The sequence below is a fragment of the Rhineura floridana genome, chromosome 5 (genome assembly GCF_030035675.1).
Source record: "Rhineura floridana isolate rRhiFlo1 chromosome 5, rRhiFlo1.hap2, whole genome shotgun sequence".
Classification (NCBI taxonomy): domain Eukaryota; kingdom Metazoa; phylum Chordata; class Lepidosauria; order Squamata; family Rhineuridae; genus Rhineura; species Rhineura floridana.
In genome coordinates this window covers 7028850-7054822 of record NC_084484.1, presented here as the reverse complement: position 1 = coordinate 7054822, position 25973 = coordinate 7028850, and the positions used below count along the sequence as shown (strand labels likewise).

Genomic DNA, 25973 nt, shown 5'->3' with positions numbered 1-25973 from the left:
ACTGTCCGTCTGCTACTTCTGACAGCCATTCGCATGATATTTGCATAAACACGCCCACACCCAGCATGTGCAGTGTACCATGTTAACTCTCTGTATGCCAGCAGACGGTCTCAGAGTTTCACTCTGAAAGTTTCTTGTTCTCTGGAGAGCATCCTGCAAAACAAATTAAAAAAAAAACCCCAATGTGCAACTCAAACATTTGTGCTTACATTAACATTTGTGCTTGTTAGTAAATGGGTGTTTCTCAGGAAAAACGTTTCTCATAAAATACTCAGTGAGGAAATAATAGCGATGGACTCTATTTGAAGCGCTTTTCTTTAAGTGTTTTTCTTTAAGAATAACTTAAAAAGAACAAAAACATTTTCCACAAGGAATAATAATAAAATAAGGATTAGAGTTACAAAGATCAGAAACACTTTCTGTCTGCCTGTTTTCCAGATACACAAAGCCTAATCAAAACTACGTGGTAATAATAATAATAATGGATTTTCTCATTCCTGTAGCCTGAAAAATTCCTGATTCCTCTGAGCAGCTGACCCTTTTTCACCCCACAAAAGCGTCAGAGGGGAACCCGGCATTATTGGACCGCTCTAAGAACTTCAAATAAAATAAAAATTCCTCTATATTTCTCTTCCGTCTATTGCCATCCATGCCGCACTGCCAGTCACACTCCCTGGAGTGGTAGCTCCGCCCCTTTCTCTTCGGCGCTTTTATCCTTTTGTGGGCGGAGTGAAAGAGGCAGCGTAGGAAGCGGCGCCATAAGTAACCGAGTCTCTGCGCCCTTCCTTTTTCTTCCTCCCCACAGAGAAGTGGCGGAAAAGGAGGTCGGCAATGGCGCCGCCGGCTACGAAGGCCGTGCTGGGCGAGCTCAGGGTCTTCGACCTGGACGTGGCGGAGGGCGAAGACGGGGACACTGTAGCTGAGAAACGTGAGCGGGTGTGCAATAGCGGAGGCGATAAACAGGGGTGGGAAGATTGGGGGTGGGCTGTTTGTGGGCAGGTGCCTCTGTGGGGAATTTCGGGGGCCTGGAGAGGAGGTGGGAGAAGCAATTCTGTGGAAGAGAGGAGGGCTTTTGGAGAGGGCGGGAGTATTTTTTTTAATGGATTTTACTGGAACGGTACCAAAAGTCTGATCTAGCCCAGTATCCTGTTTCCAACCACGGCCAGCTAGAATTCCCCCAAGGAGAGCCTGGAGGAGACGGCCGTTTGTCCCCCAGCAGCTAATGTTCTAAGGTAGACTACCCCTGAACATGGAGGCTCTGCTGGGCTCTCACAACTGCCCCCTCCCCATGCTGCGTAAGAACAGAAGGGCCGCCTTCTTGGGTCACACAGATAGTCTGTCTAGTTGCGGGAATTCCAACTGCATTTTGCACCAGCTGCAGCTTCCGGACCAACCTCACTGGTAGCCCCACATAGAGCACGTTACAGTAATGCAGCCTGGAGTTTACCATTGCATGGACAACAGTAACCAAGCCCAGAAATGGCTGCAGCTGCAATCAACCATAGCATAAAATATTTATTTATTTATTTATTTATTAATTAGTCACCCATCTGGCTGGCTGTCCAGCCACTCTGGGCGACGTACAACATAGGCATATAATACCTAGACACTGAAAATCTAAAAACAATGAAGATAAAATCTAGCCCACCCCAAAAGCCTGCCTGAAGAGCCAGGTCTTCAAGGCCCGGAGGAAACTCATCATAGAAGGGGCATGGCGGAGATAATTTGGGAGGGAGTTCCACAGGGTGGGGGCCACAATTGAAAAAGCCCTCTGTCTAGTCCTCACCAGTTTAGCTGTTTTGACTGATGGGATGGAGAGAAGGTCTTTTGAGGCTGATCTTGTTGGGCGGCATAGCTGATGATGCTGGAGGCGCTCCTTTAGATAGACTGGGCCGAAACCGTATAGGGTTTTAAAGGTCAAAACCAACACCTTGAATTGGGCCGGTAAGCAACTGGTAACCAGTGCAGCTCTTTTAGCACTGGAGTGATATGATATCACCGGCGGCTGCCTTTAATCAGGCGCACTGCCGCGTTCTGTACCAGTTGCAGCTTCCAGACCGTTTTCAAGGGTAGCCCCACGTAGAGCGCATTACAGTAGTCTAGGCGAGAGGAGACCAGGGCATGTACCACCGATGGGAGCAGATGATGGGAAGGTAGGGGCGTAACCTCCGTATGAGATGGAGTTGATACAGCGCTGCCCGGCTCACAGCCGAAACTTGAGCTTCCATGGACAGTTGGGAGTCAAGAATGACCCCGAGGCTACAGACCTGGTCTTTTAGGGGCAATTGTACCCCATTGAGCACCAGGTCCAAATCCCCTAACCTTCCCTTGTCTCCCACGAACAGTACCTCGGTTCAGCTTCAGCTTATTCCTTCCCATCTAGCCACTCACCGATTCCAGGCACTTGGATAGGGTTTCTACAGCCAACCTCGGTGAAGATTTAAATGAGAGATAGAGCTGCGTGTCATCCGCATATTGGTGACACTGCAGCCCAAATCTCCTGATGATAGTCCCCAGCGGCTTTATATAGATGTTAACTAGCATCGGGGAGAGGATGGAGCCCTGTGGCACCCCAGAAGTGAGAGGCCAAGGGTCTGAAACCTCATCCCTCAATGCTACTCTTTGGTGCCTATCAGAGAGGAAGGAATGGAACCACTGCAATACAGTGCCCCCTATGCCTAACCCCTCCAGGCGATCCAGAAGGATACCGTGGTCAACGGTATCAAAAGCTGCTGAGAGGTCCAGGAGGACGAGGAAGGTGCACTCACCGCTATCCAACGCTCTCCTCATATCATCCACCAAGGCGACCAAGGCTGTTTCAGTCCCATGTCCAGGCCTGAAGCCCGACTGAAATGGATCCAGATAATCCGCTTCCTCCAAATGCGCTTGCAACTGTTTTGCCACCACCTGCTCAACCGCCTTGCCCAAGAATGGTAAGTTTGAGATTGGGCGAAAGTTGTTCAGATCTTGGGGATCCAAGGAGGGCTTCTTTAAAATTGGTTTTATTACTGCCTCCTTGAGGGCTGATGGCATTACGCCCTCTTCCAAGGATGCATTTACCACCGCCTTGATCCCCTCGCCCAATCTGTTCTTGCAGCTCATAATGAGCCACGACGGACAAGGGTCGAGTAAGCAGGTGGTTGGCCTTAAGGTTGAAAGCACCTTGTGCACTTCATCAGAAGGAAGAAGCTGGAACCGATCCCACACCACCGGAGAACCACTGGCCGACTCTGGCTCGCTCATTGTATCCATGGCGTGCAGAATCGCACTCTTTAGAAGATCGATTTTATCCGCAAAGTGCTTTGCAAACTCATCACAGGAGATCTTAGAATGTTCCACAGGTTCCGAAGCAGCTGGACCGACCAGGCTTCGGACCACTTGGAACAGCCTCCTAGGACAGCACTCTGCGGACGCAATAGAGGCAACATAAAAATCCTTTTTTGCTGCCCTTATCGCCACATGGTAGGCTGCTGCAGCTGCTCTAACCCGTGTCCGATCATCATCAGAGCGAGATTTCCGCCACCGGCACTCTAGCCATCTCACCTCCCGTCTCAGAGTTTGCAACCGTGGAGTATACCATGGTGCCGTCTGAGCTCTATTCAGGGGGAGAGGGCGTTTCGGAGCCACCCAGTCTAATGCCCCGGTGATCGCCTTATTCCACTCCTCCACCAGGGTCTCGACCGAGTGCCCATCAGCAGGCTCCATAAACTCCCCAAGCGCATTCAGGAATCCATCAGGATCCATCAAGTGCCTGGGCGGACCATCCTAATGGGTCCTTTACCCCCACGGAGGGTGTGTGGCATCGAAAGGTCTGCTCTCACCAAACAGCGGTCTGACCATGACTGGTCATGTTCAGTACACATACTGATTTTTAATTGTATTTATTTTTTATTGTATTACAGACTGAACTCTGGAATATAATTAAGATGGAATGCAAATAAAATACAATATCTAAGAGGTAAAAGAAGCAATAAAAATACAACTAGCTATATTGCACAGCACCTGGCACAGCAATTATGACAATGGCTACAACAGACAGAAAAATCATTTAAGTGGTCCATCAAGACCATCAGCAATTTTCAAGTGGTCTGCGGGGGGGATTAATTGGGGAACAGCCAGGTACCCCTGGGAGCTCTGAAATTGGGTAGGAGAGAGGTAGTAAGGCTTCCCTTGTTGTTTTTGGAATCTGGTATTGAGGGATATCCTGCTCCTGTATGTGGAAGCTCCACTGAGCCAACACGTTAGACTTTCTGTAGTGAGTTTGTATCCAGGATGGGGAATTATGGCCTTCTAGATATTGGTGGACTACAGCTCCCATTATCCTAGACCGTTGGCCACACTGGTTGGGGCTGATGGGATTTGGAGTCCAGCAGCATTTGGAGGGCTGCGGGTTCCCTATTCCTGGTTTATAAGAACACAGGAGCTGCCCAAGGGACCTTGTAGTCCAGTATTATCAAAAGGCCATCCAGATTCATCTGAAAAGTACATGAAGAGGGCAAGGACAACCTTTCCCTCTTTGTCCTTGTGATCTGGTATTCCGAGGTAGATTGTCTGAAGATGTAGGTTCCATTTAGCTGATAGCCACTAATGTTATTTTTGTTGTAATATTTTAAGACGTGTTAATAGAATACACTTAGCTTTAAGTATTTAGATTTTTATTTTGTTAAAAAATGAAGGAGCTAAAGACTTGATTTTTTAAATTTTAGATTTGTCTACTACTGTATCCATTCCAGTTGACCATTTTGGGATTGTGTCCATTATATGTGTTTTTTTTCAAGACAATTTCTAAAACTGGAAAATTTTCTGCAGAAAAACGTCACAGTGGAAATGTTCCATTTTCCATCTCTGAGGTGGATTAGGATAGGGTAAGGCTATTACTGTAATAAGCAGGACTGTAGTTGTCTGGGGTCTCGGGGTGGTGGTCTTAGACCCCTTGCTTTTTTGGGAGCAAGGTCCCTATGTCTCCAGTGTCCTATGAGCCAATCAACATGAAAGGGAAGTATGTTAGCCACTGAGAAGAATCTTCTAACATGCTTCCTTGTCCTTTCCTGCTGATTAGAGCCCTCAAAGTGAAAGGAGATGAGTCAACCACTGAGAGGATTCTTCTCAGCAGCTAACAGACTCCCCTTACATGCTGATTGGGACGTCTGTTGTTGTGGGAGAAGCCATGTGTGAGAAGGACTGAGGAGTGTGGAGATGATTACGGAAAACAAGCAAGTGAGTGAGGGCGTGTGGCATGACTATCATGAAGGGACCCTGCACTTCTGAATTTGCCACTACACTAGTGGTAATAAGGTCCTTGGGGAATGGGTGAACCCCATTTCTTCCACTGATTTAAGAACTTCTGTCTCTTGTAGTGGTGGAACTTTGCACGTTGTACAGGTTGGAAGAGAGTGACCTTGCGGAAAGAATAATAGTTTTCGCTCTGACGAAGCAATCTGTTCATCTCACACTCGATTCTCTGAACGTCTTCGAAAATGAAGTAAGGGAGCTTTCCAAAGAACCTGTGGCAGATAAATGTTTTGGTTTGACTGTTTGTTAGGCGGATGCATGGTGGTTAAGGTCCCCTTTGTACCAGACTTGAAAGCACTATTGTACCACTTTAAACAGTCATGACTTCCCCGAAAGAATCTGGGAACTGTAGTTTGTGAAAGGTGCTGAGAGTTAAGAGATCCCTATTCTCCTGTACAGAGCTACAGTTCCCAGAGTTCCCTGGGAAGAGGGATTGATTGTTAAACCACTCTTTGTGTGGCTCTGTGAGGGGAATAGGGGTCTCCTAACGACACTCAGCACCCTTCACAAACTACAGTTCCCAGGATTCTTTGAGGGAAGCCATGACTGTCTGTATTATTTAAGGGTCATGTTTAGTGGTGCCTCCCCTCCACCCCCAGATGTGGAATGCTCTCCCCAGGGAGGCACGCCTGGCGCCTTCTCTATCCATCTTCAGGTGCCGGACAAAGACCTTCCTTTTCTCTCAGCCTTTGGCCCTTGATAACTGTTTTTAGCCCATTTTGCTAGGGTTTTTAATACTGTGTGTTTTAAAATCTGTTCTATGAGTTGTAATTCACCTAGAGACTGTTGGTGTGAGGCGACTAACTAATGAAAACCATCATCATCTGTTAGTGAATTATGTAACCTTTCTGCTGTTGTGAGCCACTTTTGAGCATGGCTTACTATACAAAGTCAGCACACAAATATTTATATGTATACACCCACACATCTGTCTCTTCCCCCCACCCCCCCGGCATTAGCACACTGTGTGCCTTTGTTTGTGTCATTCAGAAACCAATGTCTGTATTAACAAATAAGGATTATTTTGGATTACATATTGCTGCTGTTGCTGCTCATCTGTCTTCCAGACACCATTTTTTAAAAAGAAATTTTCCTTCCTATTTTGTGTTGGGATCTGCTCTGGTGCCACACCTGTGTTTCAAAAGCAGCCTGCAAGATGCTTGTAAATAAAAATAAACTTTGCCAGCAACTCCCAAGCCCCCCACCATCCCCCTCACTGCGCTGTTGCTTAGGGGAGACCTTGGAGCACAAGAAGCTGTGTTGGGCCTGGGACCAGTGTTGTGAGATCCTCCGATATGTGAACAAGGCAGTAAAGCTGGCGGAAAACCAGCAGCGCCTGGATGCCACCTCTCTGGAGCGGACCAGCAGCCCGCTGGCAGCGGAGTTCAAGGTATGGCCTCTCCTTTGCCCTGGGCCTGAGTTCCTGCCTCTGTACTGCTCTTCCCTTCCTCAAAATACTGCCTTTCTCTGCTGCCCAGAACCTTGACCTCCAAAGCCGGCGCATGATCCACGAGGGGCCCCTGAGTTGGCACATCAGCAAATATAAGACTGTGGGTTCATGGCTGATACTCCCCACCCCAGCATACACGGCACAGTACAGGTCTCTCGGAGGGGGACAGTCTCTCTCTGTGTGTTCTTCCTCTGTAGTTGACTTTGTTACTCGCATCCCACATTTCTGTCAAAATGGTGGTCAAAGCAGGGAGGCGTCATGGCTTAGTGGTAGGAAGGCTCTTGAGTCTGAAACCCTGCAGAGCTGCTGCCAGTCACTGTAGACAGAGCAAGCTTGAGCTAGGTGGGCCCAAGGGACTTTGTATGAGGCAGCTTCCTGTGTTCACCTTACAAAAAGATGTACAGAGCAAAGTAATTTTGAAACAAAATCCCTAAAAATAAATAGTGAACCAGCTGTTGAAACTTGAAGATCTCCTGGTGCTTCTGCAACGGCAGGCTGAAAAGGTGGTTCTGAAGTGCCACAGCAAGATGGCGCAGGGTTCCTCGGACACCAAGCAGACATTCAGCCCTGTCCTCAAGCTTAACGAGGTCCTCATCCGCTCCGTAGCCACAGGTACAGGAGAGGACTCGCTGTGCGCCTGGTGCTTGATCCTGGAGAGCCCTACTTTGGCCTGCACTACAGGCCAGGCAGCTTTGCCCCAAGTCCCTGAGTAGGAAGCAAAGAGTTTGCTTGACTCAGAGTGGTTAGGACAGGAAGAAAAGGTTTCCACGGTGCATTCTCCCTCCTTCCTTTAAAAGAAAAGAGTCCTCAGGTCCTGCAGGCTCCTTGTAGGCATAAGAACATAGCAAGAGCCCGGCTGCTGGGCCAGGCCAAAGGAGGCCCATCTAGTGCAGCCTCCTGTTCTCGCAGTGTCTGACCAGACGCCCCAAGGGGATGCCAGCAAGCAGGACCTGCGAGCAACAGCAGTGCTCTCCCTACCTGCGATTCCCAGCAACTGGGACTCGGAGGCAGTAGCCGTGAATGAATCCGTCTAACCTATTACAGCCCTCCAAGTTGGTGACCATCCCTGCCTCTTGTGTGAATGAATTCCAGAGTTGAGCTGTGTGTGCAGAAGTCCTTCCGATTGTCTCTCCTGAATCGCCCAAGGTTCAGCTTCCTTGGATGACTCCAGTATTATGAGAGGGAGAAGAAAACTTCCCTCTATCCACTTTCTCTGCATTATGCATGATTTTACACCAGTCATGTCCTCCCACCACCTAGCATAGCAGCCAGAATGATGAGGATTATTTGGGTCTTCTAGGTCAGCGTAACTGAACTTCCAAGACTAAACTCAGGAACGTTCTTGGGCGAGAAAAAGATTTCTTTGAGGGCAGGAGGGAATACCTGCCCAGGATATAAACTCATGTATCAGAGGAGCATGAAAAGACTTTTCCCTACTTTTCCATGTTTCCTCGTTTTAAAGGTTGGAATCTAAACAAACAGGCCAGCCCTGGTTTGTTGTCCCTTCCTCCATCTTGCCTCTCTTCTCTGTTCAGATAAACGAGCTCTCTTCATTATTTGCACATCTGTATTGGGACCCCAGATCTACGAGCTGGTTGCTTCAACAACTTCAGAAAAAATATGTAAGATTTTTACCTGCTTGTTGTTTTTCAGCAGGAGATGAAGAAGGTAATGAGTCTGCAGTGATGAGTCAGGAAGGGCACACAGGCTGCTGAGGGGGAAGGGGAGGGTGGGGAGTTTGTTTGCTTATTACACTTATATCCCACCTTTCCCCCAAAGACCTCAAGATGGTGTCCCCCTCCTGATATTATCCTCACAACAACCCTATGAGGTAGGTTAGGCTGAGAGAGACAGTGACAGGTCACCCAGTGAGTGGGGATTTCAACCCTGGCGTCCCAGGTCCCAATCCAACAGGCCTGCCCTCAGGAGGACTTTGAGGGGGATTCCAGATGGGGAGGGGCTTACATGGCAAACGGGTCATCCAGATCGGAATGTTCTCTGTGTAGGGGTGTGTGGCACGTTATCTTCCACACTTTCCTGGTTTTTTGGAGTCATGGATATTTGTTGCTATTCCACTGCTTGCTGTCTGTTCCTGTGGGTGGACCTGGACAGAATGCAGCCTCAATTGCTCCTCTCCCTCCACTTCCATTTTCCATTTAAAAAAAAAAGTATGGGATGGCATTCTGATACCAACGGTGTCAAGTGTTTCTGTAAGTCACTTTGAGTTCACCTTTGTGAGAAAAGCAACTAATAAAATAATCATAAATAGATGCTGTAAAAACTTGCGTTTTGCAAGTTGACCTTACTTGTTTTTACTTTTTGTAAATTGCTTTGATGTTTTTAATGAAATTGTGGTGTAGAAATATATTTATAAATATTTGTTTATTTATAAATGAGCAGCACTGGTTCCACTATTCCAGGGAGGGCCTGGAAGGACTCTCTGCCTGAAACTCTGGAGAGTTGCTGCTAGTCATTGTAGGCAATACTGAGCTGAATGGGCCAAGGGTCTGACTCGGGGGAATGGTGCTGCCAAAGTTGCTCTTTGTGCAGAGCTTGCAGGTGCCAGACCACGGCACAGATTTAAGAAACTGAAGTGGGCCAGGGTGGTGTCATTGGGTTAAGTCCAAGAAGACCTAGATTCAAATCATCTGGCGTGAAGCTACTTTGGTGATTCTGGGCAAATTGTTACCCTACCTCATAAGGTTGTTGTGAAGGTACCAAGGGAGAACTACGGCGGCTCCTTTGAGCGCCTTACAAGGAAGCTGGATGTAAATGTAATAAAGGAGTTGGAGCTTGCATCATGGATGGAACAAAGATGTCCCTGGAACTGCGTCCTGACCTGGATCACTGTCTCCCCCCCCGCCCCCCGGCGGTTGTTCTTTGCAAAAGTTTAAAGAGAGCATCTCTGGCACCAAACCTGATTTTGTAGAGTGGTGTAAGGGGTTAGAGGGTTGGGTGAAGACCTGGGTGCCCAGATTTAAATCCTTACCTCCATGCATCTCACTGGTCACTGATTCTCACTCTAACCTACCCTGCAGGGTTGTTGTGAAGATAAAATGGGGAGGGGGGAAAACACGTTATGCCATCTCGAGCGTCCTGATGTAGCTCAGTCAGCCCCAGCCTGCGTGGCCCATTGTAGGGGGATGATGGAAGTTGTAGTCTAACCACCCCTGGAGGACCATTGGTTCCACATCCCTGCAGTAAGTGACCCACTGAGCTTCATGGGTAAGCTGGGAAACTGAGGGCCTAAAAAATATGAGTTAGAATAAGCAGGGATGGGGAACCTGCTGTGGCCTTCCAGATGGTGCTGGACTCCAGCTGTCATCCGCCCCAGCCAGCATGGCCAATGGTCAGGGGTGATGGGAGTTAGAGTAAACTGTAAAGGTACACAAGCTCTGTCCTCCATGTTGCACCACAGCTTGCACGGTTACAGCTGCCACATAATATTCATTCCATGCTTGTAAGAAATAGTTCTTTTAGTGTGGCAGCTTTGGAACTCCCTGCTTATTGATGTCGGGAAGGCGATTTCCCTGTATTCTTTTTGATGCCTGCTTAAAAGCTGAATGCTGGAAGGGTCAGGACAGATGAAAGAAAGTGCTTCTTCACGTAGCAGAGCAGAATTAAGACTATGGAATTCACTCCCACAAGAAGCAGTGACAGCCACCAGCTTGGATGTCTGTAAAAGGGGATTAGACAAATTCAAGTAGGATAATGGCTATGCTCTGCCCTCCACTGTCAAGGCAGTCTGCCTCTGACCCAGGACTGTAGTTATCGAGGCTATCGGGGATTCCTAGATACCTTGTTTTTGGGGGAGCAGGGTCTCTATATCTCCAGTATCCTATGGGTCAATCAGCATGAAAGAGGATGGTGTTAGCCGCTGAGAAGAGTCTCCTAACCTGCTTCCTTGTCCTTTCCTGCTGTTTGGAGCAGGAGTGAAAGGAGGTGAGTCAGCCACTGAGAAGACTCTTTTCAGTAGCTAACACTCTGGTGCTGATTGGCTCCTAGGGAGGAGGCATTTACAAGGATCTCATTCTCAACCCAGCAGCAAAAAGGGAGGGTGGTGGCTGTGACTATGATGAAGAGACCCTGCATTTCTGAATTTGCCACTATGCTACTGCTCTGAACATACTACTTGCTTGCGATCACAAGTCGGAGGAGAGAGCTGCTGTTGCAGTCAGGTGAGGTCCTGTCTTTGAGCTCCCCATGGTCCTGGACGCATCCGGCTGGGCGCTGTGAGGACAGGATGCTGGACTAGATGGGCCTGATCCAGCAGCCAGGCTCTCTCCATGCCTGCAGACAGTCGAATTGAGTTGAACCGGGAAGGCGGTGGGGCGGGCTTGCTCTGCCGGTCCCTGCTCTTTCCCTCCAGGGAGCAGCAGAGGGAGCTGGCCTGTGCCCTCACGCAAGATGGCGGCAACTGCGTCGCTCCTTCCGCTTACCCTGGATGGGCGTTGAGGGCGGAAGTGCCTGGCGACAGGAGGAGAGCTGTTGGGGCGAGAGACCCCAGGAGACGCGCCCCAGCACGGACTGTTATACGGCAAACTGGGACCCTCTCGGGGAAGAGGCTTATTACCGGTCAGTGAGCGTCTCTTTCGTTCTCCCCCTTCCTCAAGAGCCTCCTGCATGGCAGGCAGTGTGCACCCTCCCCCCCAAAGAAGACCTCCTCCCTCGGATTCTCACCCCTCCCCCAGGCCCCCTGCTTTGACACTCCCTGGGATCCCCCCCAAATGTTTTATCTCTCCTCCCCGCCAAAATTAAACACCCCTTTTTCTCCCGCCCCCACCACCTCGATCCTTTGCAAAATCCTCCAAAACGTTTGAAATGAACTGAATCTGCAAGGTCGTCGTGACGACGGCTCTTTTGCACTTTCGGTGCCCGCCCCGCGCGCTGCCTTGAGCTCTGTGAGACAAGCGGGACGCAAAGGCGCGGAGGATGCACCTCCTGCCGCAGCACCGGTTTCTCCTTTTTTGTGTTTTCTTAAGGTACAGTATGCAGAGCTTGGAAAAGTTACTTTTTTGAACTACAACTCCCATCAGCCCAATCCAGTGGCCATGCTGGCTGGGGCTGATGGGAGTTGTAGTTCAAAAAAGTAACTTTTCCAAGTTCTGACAGTATGGATGTGAAAGTTGGACTGTGAAAAAAGTGGGTAAGAGAAGAATCAACTCCTTTGAAATGTGGTGTTGGAGGAAAGCTTTGCGCATACCGTGGACTGCGAAAAAGACAAATAATTGGGTGTTAGAACAAATTAAACCAGAACTATCATTAGAAGCTAAAATGATGAAACTGAGGTTATCATACTTTGGACACGCAAGGAGAAGACGTAATTCACTAGAAAAGACAATAATGCTGGGAAAAACAGCAGGGAGTAGAAAAAGATGAAGGCCAAACAAGAGATGGATTGATTCCATAAAGGAAGCCACAGACCTGAACTTACAAGATCTGAGCAGGGTGGTTCACACGACAGATGCTACTGGAGGTCACTGATTCATACGGTCACCGTAATAATGATAAATAATAAGTCGTAATCGACTTGAAGGCATAGAACAACAAATCTGCCTGTTGAGGCAAAAGTGTCATTCATGCTTAGCTGGCGTGGGGCCCTCCAGATGTTGAGGACGACCACTCCCATCCTCCCTGGCCATAGGCTGAGCTGGGAGGGGATGATGGGAGTTGTAGTCCCAGTTGCATTTGGGGACCCAGCACTGAAGGACACCTGCTACAGTCATTGGCTGCAGCTCTCCAGAGCTCCAGGCAGGGGACATTCCCAACCCTACCCAGAGATTGAGCATGGGACCCTTCCCCATGAAAAGCAGATCCTCTGCCGCTGAGCTACAATCCCTCATCCATGAGACTTCAACAGGCATAACTTGGGACACACGTCTTTTCTCTTACCCTCTTTACACTCGCCGTTCACACCTGAGATGTATATTTTTAGGACCCACTCTGGGTTTTGTGATTTGATCTTAGGTTAACTTTTTTAAAAACAGTTTTCGAACTGCTGCACTTGGACCTTTGCAGCAGATTTGGAGATGTTCAAAGAGTAGCAAGATTCTTTTTCCCAGGCTTTTCTGTAATTCTCCCCCCCCCCCGTTTTTTCTCCCCTGCAGGAAACTAGATGTGTACATCATGGGCTGGAACCTGAGGGAGGACTTGCGAGACTGCTTGGTTGCTGCTGCTCCCTGTGGGGGCCCCATTGGTACGTCAAGGACCAGGTTCCCTTCTTGGGCAGCGGGAGGTGTTATGATGTCAGCTGCTCCTTTATTGCTGAAAGGTTTCCTCCCTGCGGCCCTGTGTCAGTCATTTGCCAGGGCATAGGGCCTGTGTGTTGTATTATTATTATTATTATTACTACTACTACTATTGGATTTATATCCCACCCTTCCTCCCAAAAGCACTAAAAACATTAAAACATCATAAAAACAAACTTTAAAACACATTAAAACATCTTCAGAAACGTTACTTTAAAAAAGCAATCAAAACCTCTTCTAAGATTAAAGACATTTTAAAAAAGAAAGTTTAAGAACATATTAAAAAGCAATTCCGACACAGATGCAGACTGGGATAGGTCTCAACTTAAAAGGCTTGTTGAAAGAGGAAAGTAGCCAGTCACTCTCTCTCTCCATCTAACGTACCCCACAGGACTGGCGCGAGGCAGCCCTAAGATTCTTGGAGGAAGAGTGGGATCTATAGAAATAAATAGGGGCCTTGGAATAGGGCCCGCTGTTAATTGGAGGCACTAGGGCAATCTGCCATTCTCAAAATGGCTATTAGCCGCAGTGGCTATGTTTTCCTTCCACTGTTGGAGGCAGAATGCCCTGAATACCAGTTGCTGTGAATCACAAGTGCGGGTAGTTTCTGTTGCACTCGGGTCCTGCTTGGGGGCTTCCCATTGGGGCGTCTGGTTGGCTACTGCGAGAACAGGAAGCTGGACTAGATGGGCCACTGGCCTGATCCAGCAGGCTCTTCTTATGTTCAACAGAGGAAGGAGAACATAGTCATTGTGGCTAGTGGCCATAAGGGATGGGTAAAAAATTCTGAATGAATGAAGTCTGTATTGTTCAAAGCCATAGGCTACCACAATTAAACAGATATAAAAGGAAGATACAAAATACATATTAAAAAACAGATCATATTTCCTCTCGTGAGAGGGAGATACCCTGACCCACCCCATGTTTTACTGTGTAGATACTATGGTCAGACTAGCGCAGGGGCACCTCTCGCTCATCCCACAAGGTGTTTTAGGTAACTTACTCTTACTTTGGTGGAAAATTCGATTCAGTTTAGATTTAAAGCCAAATTTATCAAGTCTGGATTTAAAGCCAAATTTAGCTTCCTGGGAGAGAGTAGAGCAGCAGCTCCTTTGCATTGGTTTTTTAGTGCAGGACTGAAAGGAGAGTGTGAAGGCCGTTGGCCTGTTCTCCTTGGTTGCAACAAGGATTCATGGCACTTATAGGCCCTGTTAAAAACCAGCAATGGGGCAAAATCCTCAGTTAGTACATATACCTTCCATTTGTATGTAATCTACGGCATTCTCGGAACAAATTAAAGTTTTGTCCATGCTGCCTTAATCGGGGGCATTTCAAGCCAGCACACACAGGACAGTCTGAAGAACATAAGACGATCCCGGCTGCTGGACCAGGCCAATGGACCATCTAGTCCAGGATCCTGTTCTCAGAGTGGCCAGCCAGATGCCCCCATGGGAAGCCCACAAGCAGGACCTGAGTGCAAGAGCAGTCTTCCCTCCTGTGGCTACCTGCAACTGGTTTTCAGAAGCACGCTGCCTCTGACTATGGTGGCACGGCACAGCCATCATGGCTAGTAGCTATTGATAGCCTTTTCCTCCATGAATTTGTGTAATTCTCTTTTAAAGCCCTCCAAGTTGGTGGCCATCGCTGCCTCTTGTGGGAGTGAGTTCCATAGCTTTACTGTGTGCTGCATGAAGAAGTACTTTCTTTTGTCTGTCCTGAATCTCCCAACATTCATTGGATGCCCACGAGTTCTAGTGTTACGAGAGAGGGAGAAACGCTTTTCTCTTTCCACTTTCTCCATGCCAAGCTATGCTTCTGGAAAATACTCAAGGCCAGTTTGTTCGGCCAGCAGAATCAAGTGGTAAAGTTATCCCTTGACTGTACCACTTTGAGCTTGAAAAGAAGGGGTGCACGTTTGAACGTTCCCTTGTGGGGGAGGGGAGGGGAAGAAAAAAAATCTCCCTGCAGTTTGAAACCTAGCATGTCAAGGAGATAGTGACCGGCCCTTTCTTTTTGGATTGTCCCTGTGAATGGACTTGGATTTGGTTTCATCTGAAGCAGGACTGTAACGTTGCGTGGTGGTTTTTGAGACTGAAGGGCAGGTTTTCATCTCTGTTGGGCTACAACTGGACACCATTTTGAATCAAGATGGCAGACTGAACCTTTCAAAACAGCACTGATTATTTTGGTTTCTTTGAATTCCCAAGCAACGCCAAGTATGAAACTGCTAGTAATAATATAATATAATATAATGAAAGAAACTACCCATAAAATGAGAGCTGGGAAAAGGGGTAATTGGAGAGTTGGCTTCTCTCCAGGTTTTTTATTTAACTCTTTTTATCTTCTAGCTTTGCTGAAAACCAAGAAAGAAAAATCTCCCAGTTCCCGGCCACCTCTTGAAATCTGTTTTGCCTCTGGGGTCCTCTTGGCTAGCATTCCAGTAAGTAGGACGTTTACGTTATCAGTGATGTGCAGCCATCAGTAAACACTGCACTTTGCAGAGTAACATCAGCAAAAAGGGGGAGGGAGGGGGAGGACAGTTCTCTGCTCCCAAGCGGTTACAATTCCAGCAGCGAGGGCAACAGAGGGAGATGAGAATGACTGGGGAATGCAAGCGTTACGAGGGATGAATAGGAGCAAATGCAGTTGCATGCACTTGGGTTTTGTTCCAGCTGGGGAATGAGGACTTTGGGAGTAAGCCATAGGCTTCCTGGGTTTGAGGAGAGATAGCGCTGTGCAGTGATTCTGGGAGGGAATTTCCAGCCTAGGGTCAGCAAGGGAAAATGGGATTGTGGCTGGCTGGGATTTGTACTTGGCAAAGCTCTCTGGGTTTGAACCCTGTGCTGTTGAAGCAGAAAGCGCAGTGTGGAAAATAAAAGTGCCTGTCACTGCTTGGTTCTCCTCCTCCCACAGTGGAAGAACTGCCCGGCTGTGCATCTTGGCTTGACGACCAGCAAGGACCTCCTCTGCATCCAAGAGGATGGCTCAGTCCTCATCTACAGCCTTTTCTGTGAGTTCAAGCGGCGCTTCAGCATGGGAAATGTAAGTGGCCTCAGAGAAAGGGATTACAGCCAACTCACTGTCTTTGCCTTTGGACATCAGGTGGAAGGGGAACTGGGTGATGGGGAACTGGGGCCTGGCTTGGAACACTGCAGGCTTCTAGTAAACAGTAAATTTGCAGGAAAAGTCTGCTGAAGGTTCCAAACCCAAAGTGTTTGGAGGGGTGTCTTTGGGTTGGGACTTACGGGTTGGGTTGGTTTGCTCTGCAGGTTCATTGTCAGTGAGCCATTAGTGTTCCTTCAGCAACTAAAGGCTAAACATAGGGATGGAAATGAAATGTATTTTTTGCAAGAGCTCAGCTGATAGAAAGAATTGAGGTTACATTATGTTGTAAGTGACCCTGAATAGCTGGACAGAAAAAGTGTTACCATGTTTGGTAGAAACTTTTTTTAAAAATGCCTTTCTACCAAACTTAGTGAAGCTTTTTTTCTCTTCAGCTGTTCAAGGTCTATGACATTATTATTGTTATTGTTGTTATTACTACATTAATATCCGACTTTTCCTCCAAGAAGGTCATTGTGGTGTGCACACTTCACCCTCTCCCAATTTTATCCTCACAACAACCCTGTGAGGTAGATTACTGAGGGACAGTGACTGGCCCAAAGTTACCCATTGAGCTTCGTGGCTGAGTAAGGATTTGAACTTTGACCCCCAGGTCCTAATCCAGCGCCCTAACCATTGCACCACACTTCCTCACTTCTTTCTCTCAGCCCACCTCTTGCAAAAATACATTTCATTTCCCCCCTGTTTATAATCATAACATAATGTAGTACAAATATGAATTACATACATTTGTAAATAAAAACAAGTTATTAGTTCTTTTGGCAATAGCGATCATACAGATTTTTTTACTTTGTTTCATAAAGCATAAACAAGGATTACTTCAGATTTTATCACTAAATAATATTTACATTTGTTCCTTTGTTTTTATAATGATCGGTAAAATGTACCAGGCTTCCCCCCACTTTTTTTCTAGCATTATTTCCCATCCTCCTTCAAATCATAAAATTACAGGAAAACAATATTGAATATTTGGATGAATCACCTGGCTTCGCAGAAATCAAAAGCCTGACTAATTTTCTCTAAATTTATCTGCTCTTCATTTTCCTCCTTCATTCTAATAAGAAAAAGATGCATTTCAAAATAGAGGGTTGCATCTAATTATATGCACAGTTGTTTTAAGTCAAAAATTGACCCTCCCCATCTGTAAAATGGGAGTGGCAGGTGAGGGCAAACCCTTTAAAGCCCCAGTTGACAACCCTTTATTTAAAAATCAATACAAAATCTTCTGTTTCTATCTTAATATCTTAGGACATTTTATTGAATGTTAACGTTTGTATTTTTTGATGTTGTTTTTACATATACCACTTAGAGATTTTTTTATTATTATATTAAGAGTTCTAAAAATGAGTGGCAGAGCCCCTTTGTGGTGGCCTGGGTATGTGTGGATTGGGCTGAGGTGGCCCTCCAGTCACCCTGCCGGCCTCTGGCAGCCGCAGCCTTGCTGAGTGACCCCAGCATCACATGCTGATGAGGCGGTCCCCCTTCCGCTTGCTGAGTGGGCAGAAGTGATGCCAGCGAGATCCTTGCTGGCAGCAGGCAGCAGAAGGACCTGGAATGAGGCTTTCCAAGGGTCAGGGAGGGGGGCAGGGGCAGCTGGCCTGCTTGATCACAGGCAGCCATCATCACACACAGCTGCAGTGGGGTCTTTGCAGCCCCAAACCTCTCAGCCCTGTCCTCACCCTGCCAATCAAGCCGCAGAAGTTGTGAAAGTGATAATATAAAAAAAAGAACGTTTCTAGAGAGCTTGCAAACAAAAATAGGATTTCTAATGAACAGTGAACTATAATCGGCACAGTCTAAAAAAGTAAGGAGAAGCTAATCGTTAATGTATCTGTTTTGAATACAGTTAAATAATATTGTGCTGCTACAAATGAATGAGTATACATCTGTTAATGCTTCTTAAACTGATCTAGGGACTCTAGAGTACTTTCAAATGTTCCTTGGGGTTACAATAAAAATAGTAGAGAATGCTGACAAGGCAGCCTCTTTATATTTTAAAAACAAATGGTAAATTGGCCTGTTTTTTGCAGTGCAAGTCATCATGGTGGCTGTTACCTGATGTCTCCCCCCGCCCCGCCCCCAGGAAGTGCTTCAGAACCACTTCTTAGAGAGAAACATTAATTATCTCCCTGGCCCATCCAGCTGTCCTCTCCCTGCCAGATTTTGGTCCAAGGCAAAAGTGGTTGCACAAACCCAACCAAGTACCTTGTTCACGTACGCAGGCCACAGCAACTGAAACTCAGTGAACAATATTGCACAGGAAAGCACTCCAGTCGCCCCAGCCTGATCATAAGCATCATCAAAATGCTTAGCCACCTTGTCACAGTGGGCTTTAGATGACTCTACCGCCTCCCTAGAGCTGGTATTCAATAAGCCTTTAGCCACTCTAACAAGCTGAGGATGCAATAGAAGTGGAGAAGTGAGTTTTTTGCTGTCTTCACTGCTACATAAATGTATACAGCTCTGGAACCCGTGGATAGAGACTACTAAAAAGACTTATGGAGGAGAGGAGCATGAAGCTACAGGGTTGTTTTCAGCCAAGTCATTGCAGGAGTGAAGCAACTTTCATTCGAACAACGGAACTTCTCTGGGGGTTCCCACAACCCTGTGCAGCAGATTTTGAGCTGGGGGGGGGAGCTCATAGGGGAGAAGAAGTTTTGTTGTATAAAGCAGAAGTCATTCTGCTTGCACAATGACTTAGTTTGACTTAACCCACTTTTATCAAAACCAAAAGCTATTTTCTTTCCTTGTAGTTATCTTGCAAGTCTAGAGGTTTGTCTTAGCATGGGTTTTGCAAGGCACAGACATTTCCATTTTTCTCTCGGCTTTCCAATCTTGTTTTTAGATTGCTACATTTTCAATTCAGTTTGTAATTTTTCCCTATCCGTTTCTGATTTTTTCTTTTCTTTTTTAAATCTTCCCCAAAATTGTCAGCATTTTAGTGCACATTCCTCTTACTATACACATTTTTGTGAGCAATTTTCCTTGGCATACTGTATTTTTGCATGTTATTTTCACTCATAATTTGCACACATATTTTGGTTGTAGAAATGCATCGCAGTGCACATTTTGAAGGACATCTGTGTTTTGATTTGTGCACTGATTCAGAATGTGTGAATTAGGTAGGTTTAGTGGAGGCTGGTGGCTCCAATGTCAGTGGGGCAGTGAATCCACTCTGGGTTTCAGTCTGAACTTTCAAGGAGCTGTCCAAGGTGCCTCACCCCTTCTGCCTTGGAAGACACTCGAGTTGATCTCTCCCAGTGGGGAGGAGGCCAGTGGTCCATGCTGGCAGGAGTGCCCAATGAGAAGGGAATTATTATTTATTATTTATTATTATTTATTAAATTTATACAGCACCTTTTTTTTCATTATAGAAACCCAAGGTGGCTTACATGTGGTTCCCAGGCAGTCTCCCATCCAGGCTTCCTTCCCTCTCTCTACAGTGTGGACATGGGCTAGCTGCCATTTCTGGGGCTTGGGAGGAATTTTGGAGGAGCCCCTGACTTGATCTCGGGACTCTCTTTTTTCCTCCTACTTTGCACTGTATGGCTTAGTTTGGTTTTGATTCTATCCATTTCGTCTGTTTGGCATCCAGTGTGGGAAAGTAAGGCCTCAATTTGACACTGAGGCATTTGTGGGTTGGGGGGCACTCTGGAGTCATCAGCGACAGCCTGAGGCTTCGGGGTTACTTAGGGGTGCCCTTGGGGCCTGTCGTGCGCACCCTGGTGAAAGCATGGAAAACAGGGCTCAGGTGGGCATGTCAGCTTCAGATATTCAAGGCTCACTTAGCAAGGAGGGAGAGGTTTCTCTCAATCCATTTCCTGGAGAGCCACCAGCGCCACTGCTTACATGCCCAGGTATGCTTCCCTCACAGACCTTGATTTAACTCCATTTTGCCTGTACTTATCTTATTGGCTTCTTATTGCAGATCTTTCATGTGTTAAATTTAAATAAATATAACTTTTCCCCATGTATATTGTGTCTTGAGTCTTCCTTCAGGGTGTGCTGGCAAACATCCACTCCTCGTTAACTTTCTTCATTTCAGCTGCCTAATCTAGGTGGGGCAAAGTCATCTTGTTGTTGCCATGTTTCAGTAGCTGGGAGTCAGAAGCCCTTGCTGACCAACTGCAAATCATGCAGAGCTCAACCAGCCGTTCCCAGGCTACCTTTTGCCCACCCCTCAATGATAGCTCGAAGTGCATTGTGGCCCATTATCAACTTGCCTGTGTGTTGTGTTCCTCTCTAATTCTCCTCCACTGGGATCTCTCAACCTCTCTATGATTATTTGTGTTGACTTAACACACCTTTATCCCTGACTCAGCTCCAAAAGGTAAATTACACCAGGAGTACCTGGCAGAGCTTAAAGCCTGCAGGATTTATAATGTGAACAAACAGCTGAAAATATACAGGACTTGATCACCAGCAGCGGCACCAAGAAAGAGGAATATGATGACGTGGTAACCAGCAGCGACGCGGGCATGAAACGTTCAAAAAGAAATGCTTACCAAAGGGTCTTATTTCATTGGGCAAACCATTGAACTTTGAGAATTCAGTCATTGGAAAATGTGTCAGAAATATCAATCAGGCAATCAAGGGACACCAGGGGAGCAAAACAGCAAGCAAGAAAACTGCTGTCTCTTTCTTGCTCTCAGCGTCCCTGCCTGCCCTTCACCTTATCCACCTTCCGTGCATGTATGTGAATACATGTACAATGATGTCTCAGTCCAGACAGGAGCCTGGCAAAGTACGTTGCTTTCAGAGACAAGGGGATCACCTGCATATTTCTTTTTCCTTTCCTTTTTTCAGTCATGTTCTGTTGCTTGGGATGTTTCCAGTAATGTGGGTTGCGGTGGGGGCTCAGTAAAACCCTGCCCCAGCATGGAACCTGTGACGGAATATTGTTTGCATTTCCCCTGACTCTGCAGCATATTTCATATTCCCATCTTGGTTTGTTGATTTGTTTTGCTTGCTTTTGAATAGGAGACAGGAGTGTAAGAACTTTTAAAGCACCCCCCAAAGAATCCTGGGAGCTGTAGTTTGTTGAGAGCCCTGTGAATTATAGTTCTGCAAGGGGTAAATTACAGGTCCCCGGATTCCTTCAGGGAAAATAATAGTATCTGTCCCACCCAGCTTAATTTGAGCCAATCCAAATTGATTTGGACTTCAACACACCCCAATCAGCTACTCGATGAAATCTAATGTCTTCCCTCTCCAACCTACACCCCAAATCCTCACCCACATGATCCTTTAAAAAAAAAGCTGGAGAAGACTTTGAAGACTGAAATGCTTGCCTCATATTTATGGTGAAGGCCATCATTTCATACATCTGAGCCAAGATATACCAGACACCGCAAGATGTGGGAAGGGTGGCTCCTCTCAACAGAAAGGAAGCTCAGTGGCAGAGCAGCTATTTTATGGCCTTCCTTTCATTTGTATATTGAGGAACAGGCTGTAGCTCAGTGGCAGAACACACACTGAGTGCAGGAGGTCCAAGGTTCAATCCGCAGCATTGCCAGTTAGAGCCAGGAGAGATCCCTGCCTGAAACCCTGGAGGGCAGTTGGCAGTCTGTGGAGACAAGACTGAGCTGGACTTATCAATGGTCCAACTCTGTATGAATCGGCTTCCCATGTTCCTAACATCTCTGCCTGTGACTGTGATCAAGCGTTAGGGCAACCAGATGATAGATTGGCTCTAAACGCTCCCAAAAGCTTCACAATATGTATTCCGAAAGAGCCTGTGATACAGTCCTCTTGGACTCTACCTCTTCAGAATGCAGATGCAGTGGATTTTATAGCTGGATCCCCACCACCACCAAACAACAACAAAGAACTCACTCCTGTTTTCCCAGACAAAGCTGCATTCCAGAAATGGGAGAAGGATTCATTTATCAGATTCCTAATTCTGAAGCGGAGTAGTCCCAAGGGGGCTGTGCCATGCACTCTCTCTTTCTCTCTGAAAATGCAGGTGCATCCTCAGCCCTGCACCAGTTTAAACATTAAAGCAGCATGATTAGACAACAGCTAGTGCTTGTTAAAGGGTGGTGTGAAACAGAGCCCAGGACAGGAGTTTCATTTACTGAGGGAAGGGCTAGGCTAACCATCACCCATCCCACTCCCTTGTTTTCAGATCACATGTGATGATAATTCCTCTAGAGCAGTCTTTGTTAACCTGGCACTCTCCAAACATTTTGAACTACAACTCCCATCAGTCCCAGATAGCACTAGTGGGGAATGATGGGAGTTGTAGCCTACAACATCTACTGCCCAGCTCACTGGTTTTACAAACTGAATTACTGTTGTGATAAACTATACGTTAAGCCCCTGTACTCTGGATGCTAGGACTGGGCACGGCAGCTATGAGAGAACTAGAAAAGGTCCTCACATGCAAAGATGTATCACTGAACGCTAAAGTCAGGATCATTCAGACCATGGTATTCCCGATCTCTATGTATGGATGTAAAAGTTGGACAGTGAAAAAATGCTATTGGCGGTTGCTGATTCATAGGGTCACCATAAATCGTAATCAACTTGAAGACACATAACAACAACAACTGGTAAAAAGGGGCAGTTGGAACATATGAACACGGAAGGCTGCCGACTTATGGGCGATCCTATGAATAGGGTTTTCATGGTAAGCGGTATTCAGAGGTGGTTTATTCTCTGTATTCTCTGAGCAGTATTCTCTGAGGCTGAGAGGCAGTGACTGGCTCAAAGTCACCCAGTGAGCTTCATGGCTGTGTGGGGATTCAAACCCTGGTCTCCCAGGTCTTAGTCCAACACCACTACACCACACTGGCTCCTGAAGGCACATAACAACAACATATTGTTGCAATCATTTTTATGACACGTTTTTAAAAAGCAATCAAACATATGCTCTTAAAATACACTTTGGATTAGCAATTTAACTTTAAATGTATCTAAGAATGGGCCTTCAAAGCTTGCTGAGTATCTGACTCCACCTAGGGATAGGTAAGAACTTTGTTGGATTTGGTTTTAGCACCAGATTTTCCAATGGTCTGCATATTCTCCATCTTTGCGGAGCGATCCTGTTTGCTCCAAATGTCAGCAGCTTTCCCCATCACTGGATTTTCCTTCCTTGAATATTCCCTCAACTATATTGTTCTTTTATTGATTTTACTCACAGCACATCTCTCTCTCTCTCTCTCTCCCACACACACCCCTCCTTAACCCAAGATCCAAGTGGGAGTAAGCAAGCCAAGCCTATAATAGAGATTAAAAGGCAAACCTAGCCCTTGAGAGCTCTCCCGCATTAAGGATTCTAAGCTTGCCTAGGAGAAGGTTGGGGATGGGGGGCACTGAAAGCTGCTTTCTGCCTTTCCTTTCCATTTATTTCTTTTTCCTTTAAAAACACAGATATTTCCTTTAAAAATATTAGTTCCTTTTCAAAATATTGATATTAATATTAACCTATTTTCAAGGGGAAAATGGATCAGTCAAAGCAGTGGATAGTGGACAAAGAATGAACTCCAATTGATACCACATGTGACATTGATAGACTGCTTTCGAAATGGCACGAGCCAGCAGATCCCATCTCTGCCACCATTACTGAAAAAAACTCTTTTGTATTCTTCCATTTCCTCTGCTGTTTGCTAAAATGATATCCCTCGACCTGGTTCCAGCATCCTTGCCTTGCACAGAGGTAGATGGTCAGAGAAATAGACCTTTTTTAAAAAAATCATTCTGGGAATGATGTCAGTCCTTGAGAATTCCACAGCACATAAAGTGGGTAGGAAAGTTTCTGAAAAAAATATGCAAATAATATATTCTCTCAAAATGCCAATCTGGAGATCTGGTGTACAAGACAAACGTTAGCTAGGATCAGATCTTGTGTGTGCATCTGAAAGAGAGGAGAAACATTCTCAACACTTGGGACAACTCTTTCCACGTCAACCAGTCCAAGGGCCCTCACCTGCACAGATTACAACATTCCAACAATGACAACAACAACAACACACATATTAAACAACACAAGTATTAAGCAATAAGACAGGCAACTGACTAGGGCTCTCATCATGTCACTTAAAACATTTATCCCCCGCCTTTATGCAAGGTGGTTCACATTCACATTCAAAAACAGTTAATATTCTAAACTACACCACAGCAGATAAGGAAGTGATGAACAACTAACAAAACTGTGCCCTGTTTTATTAGCAGGCCCTCAAAACTGACTCAAAGCAGGGAAATTTGATTCCGTTCCCATTTAAAGGAGAATCTACCTAATTCACACTTTCTGCATTAACACACAAACCAAAACACAGCCATTCTTGGAAATTCACATTTCTTTAACTTTGCAATGGAGTTTTCTAGCCAAGCAATCTTTACAAAAATGTATATACTAGGGTAAAAATGCATATATTAGTGAAAATAACATACAAAATTGCATTATATTAGAGAGGGAGGGCTTTTTCTCCCCAAAATGTGTATATTTGAGGAAATTGCATACAGTAATGTGTGTATTAGGAGAATTTCACACTAAAATACTGAAGAATTTGCAGGAGGACTTTTTAAAACAAAATCACAAAACTGATGTGAAAATGTGGAGAACTGAACATAAGACTTGAGAAAGCGAAATTGAAAAAGCAACCAAGCAAGTATCACGAGGCCCAAACTACTCTGAGCAATGTTTTTTTCTGAAGCGGTGGGCTTGAACAGTCATCCAAAGACCAGGAAGGAAGTCACAACTGCACCTCTCAAGTAGGGTTGCCAGGTTCAGGGCCTGAGACTGATCCTGTATCTTTAGGAGAAGAGAAAGTCAGCCAAGTGCAGGTGTTCTTGCAACCCTGTAATGGGAAAAACCACAAGGTGGAATTCTCCCTTCCCCCTGCACAACTTTTAAAGGAACAGAAGACCTCTTGGTTGCCAACATCCAGCCTCGTCTTTATTCACGTAGGTAAAATTGTTATCTGTATATTAACCCCTGAGATGATATATCTAGTTGTCACCAGTGACCTGGTGATAATGGTACAATGCACAATACCATTAATCATTCCAGTGTAGCATAAATAGAACAGAACACTGCAAGGGGTTGGACGCCAGTGTGCTCTGTGTCCAAACTGGAAGCATCTGGAGAGATCCCTGAAGTGGGGAGGGGGTGGGAAGACAGAAGAGCCCTGAAAGGGGGCGGGGAATGCTGGGTCCTTGATAGGAGAAATCACCTTGAAAGTGATAGTCCCCTCTGTTTTTTAGTATTGGGCTACATACGCTAATGGCAGGCTATACTGAGCACTAACATATGCTTGGAGCAACTGATTTAAGTTCACTCAAGCAGATAAACACTGACAATCTAAGCAGGTGGCTGAAAGCGAAGGCAGGATTCTTAGTCTCCAAGTTCAACCGATGAACTTCGCTGAAACCATAATTAATATTCAGACAACTCTGTTCTGGCACGTGAAACAAACAGGTTGGTTTAAAAGGATGCAAATATATCCTCTACCCTGAGGAGCTGGGGAAGTGTGTGTGTGTTAGGGTTGCCACGTTCAGGGCCTGAGACTGATCCTGTATCTTTAGGAGAAGAGAAAATCAGCCAAGTGCAGGTGTTCTTGCAACACTGTAATGGTAAAAACCACAAGGTGGAATCCTCCCTTCCCCCTGCACAACTTTTAAAGATACAGAAGACCTCTTGGAGGCTGGGCCTGGGGACAAGCCAGAGCAGTGGCAGTATGTTTGCCTTCCACACAGAGGGTCCCAGATTCAACCCCTGGCAACTCCAGGTAGGGGTGGGAGAGTCTCGCTGCCTAAAACCCTGGAGAGCAGCTGCCAGTCAGTGTAGACAATACTGATCTAGATGGAGAAATGGTCTAACTCAGTATAGGGCAGCTTCCTGTGTTCTTGTTTGGTTA

General features: G+C 46.3%; 2 protein-coding genes across 11 annotated transcripts in view; one reads left to right on the top strand and one right to left on the bottom strand.

Moving 5' to 3' along the window:
- The first annotated feature begins 737 nt into the window (after positions 1-737).
- Positions 738-20076, top strand: LOC133386206 (vacuolar protein sorting-associated protein 16 homolog). Of its 10 annotated transcripts, XR_009763090.1 has the most exons (11): positions 738-928; positions 2692-2933; positions 3903-3958; positions 4810-4865; positions 5060-5217; positions 5358-5482; positions 6441-11317; positions 12850-12938; positions 15339-15430; positions 15904-16032; positions 19488-20076. XR_009763090.1 is itself a non-coding variant. In XM_061629918.1 (9 exons), the coding sequence occupies exons 5-9, from the start codon at positions 11187-11189 to the stop codon at positions 19614-19616; spliced, it is 570 nt and encodes a 189-aa protein (XP_061485902.1). In that variant the 5' UTR covers positions 738-928; positions 3903-3958; positions 5060-5217; positions 5358-5482; positions 6441-11186; the 3' UTR covers positions 19617-20076. The 10 variants fall into 10 exon arrangements, 6 of the variants coding, with proteins under 6 accessions (XP_061485902.1, XP_061485901.1, XP_061485904.1 ...); XR_009763091.1 differs by lacking the exon at positions 2692-2933; XR_009763089.1 differs by lacking the exon at positions 4810-4865.
- A 2884-nt stretch (positions 20077-22960) lies between these two features.
- LOC133386210 (vacuolar protein sorting-associated protein 16 homolog) overlaps positions 22961-25973 on the bottom strand; it is a 40863-nt gene continuing 37850 nt past the window's right edge. The window contains exon 6 of the mRNA XM_061629932.1: positions 22961-23971. Coding sequence (XP_061485916.1) covers positions 23903-23971 — 69 coding nt within the window. The 3' untranslated portion in view covers positions 22961-23902. The remainder of the gene's footprint in view (positions 23972-25973) is intronic.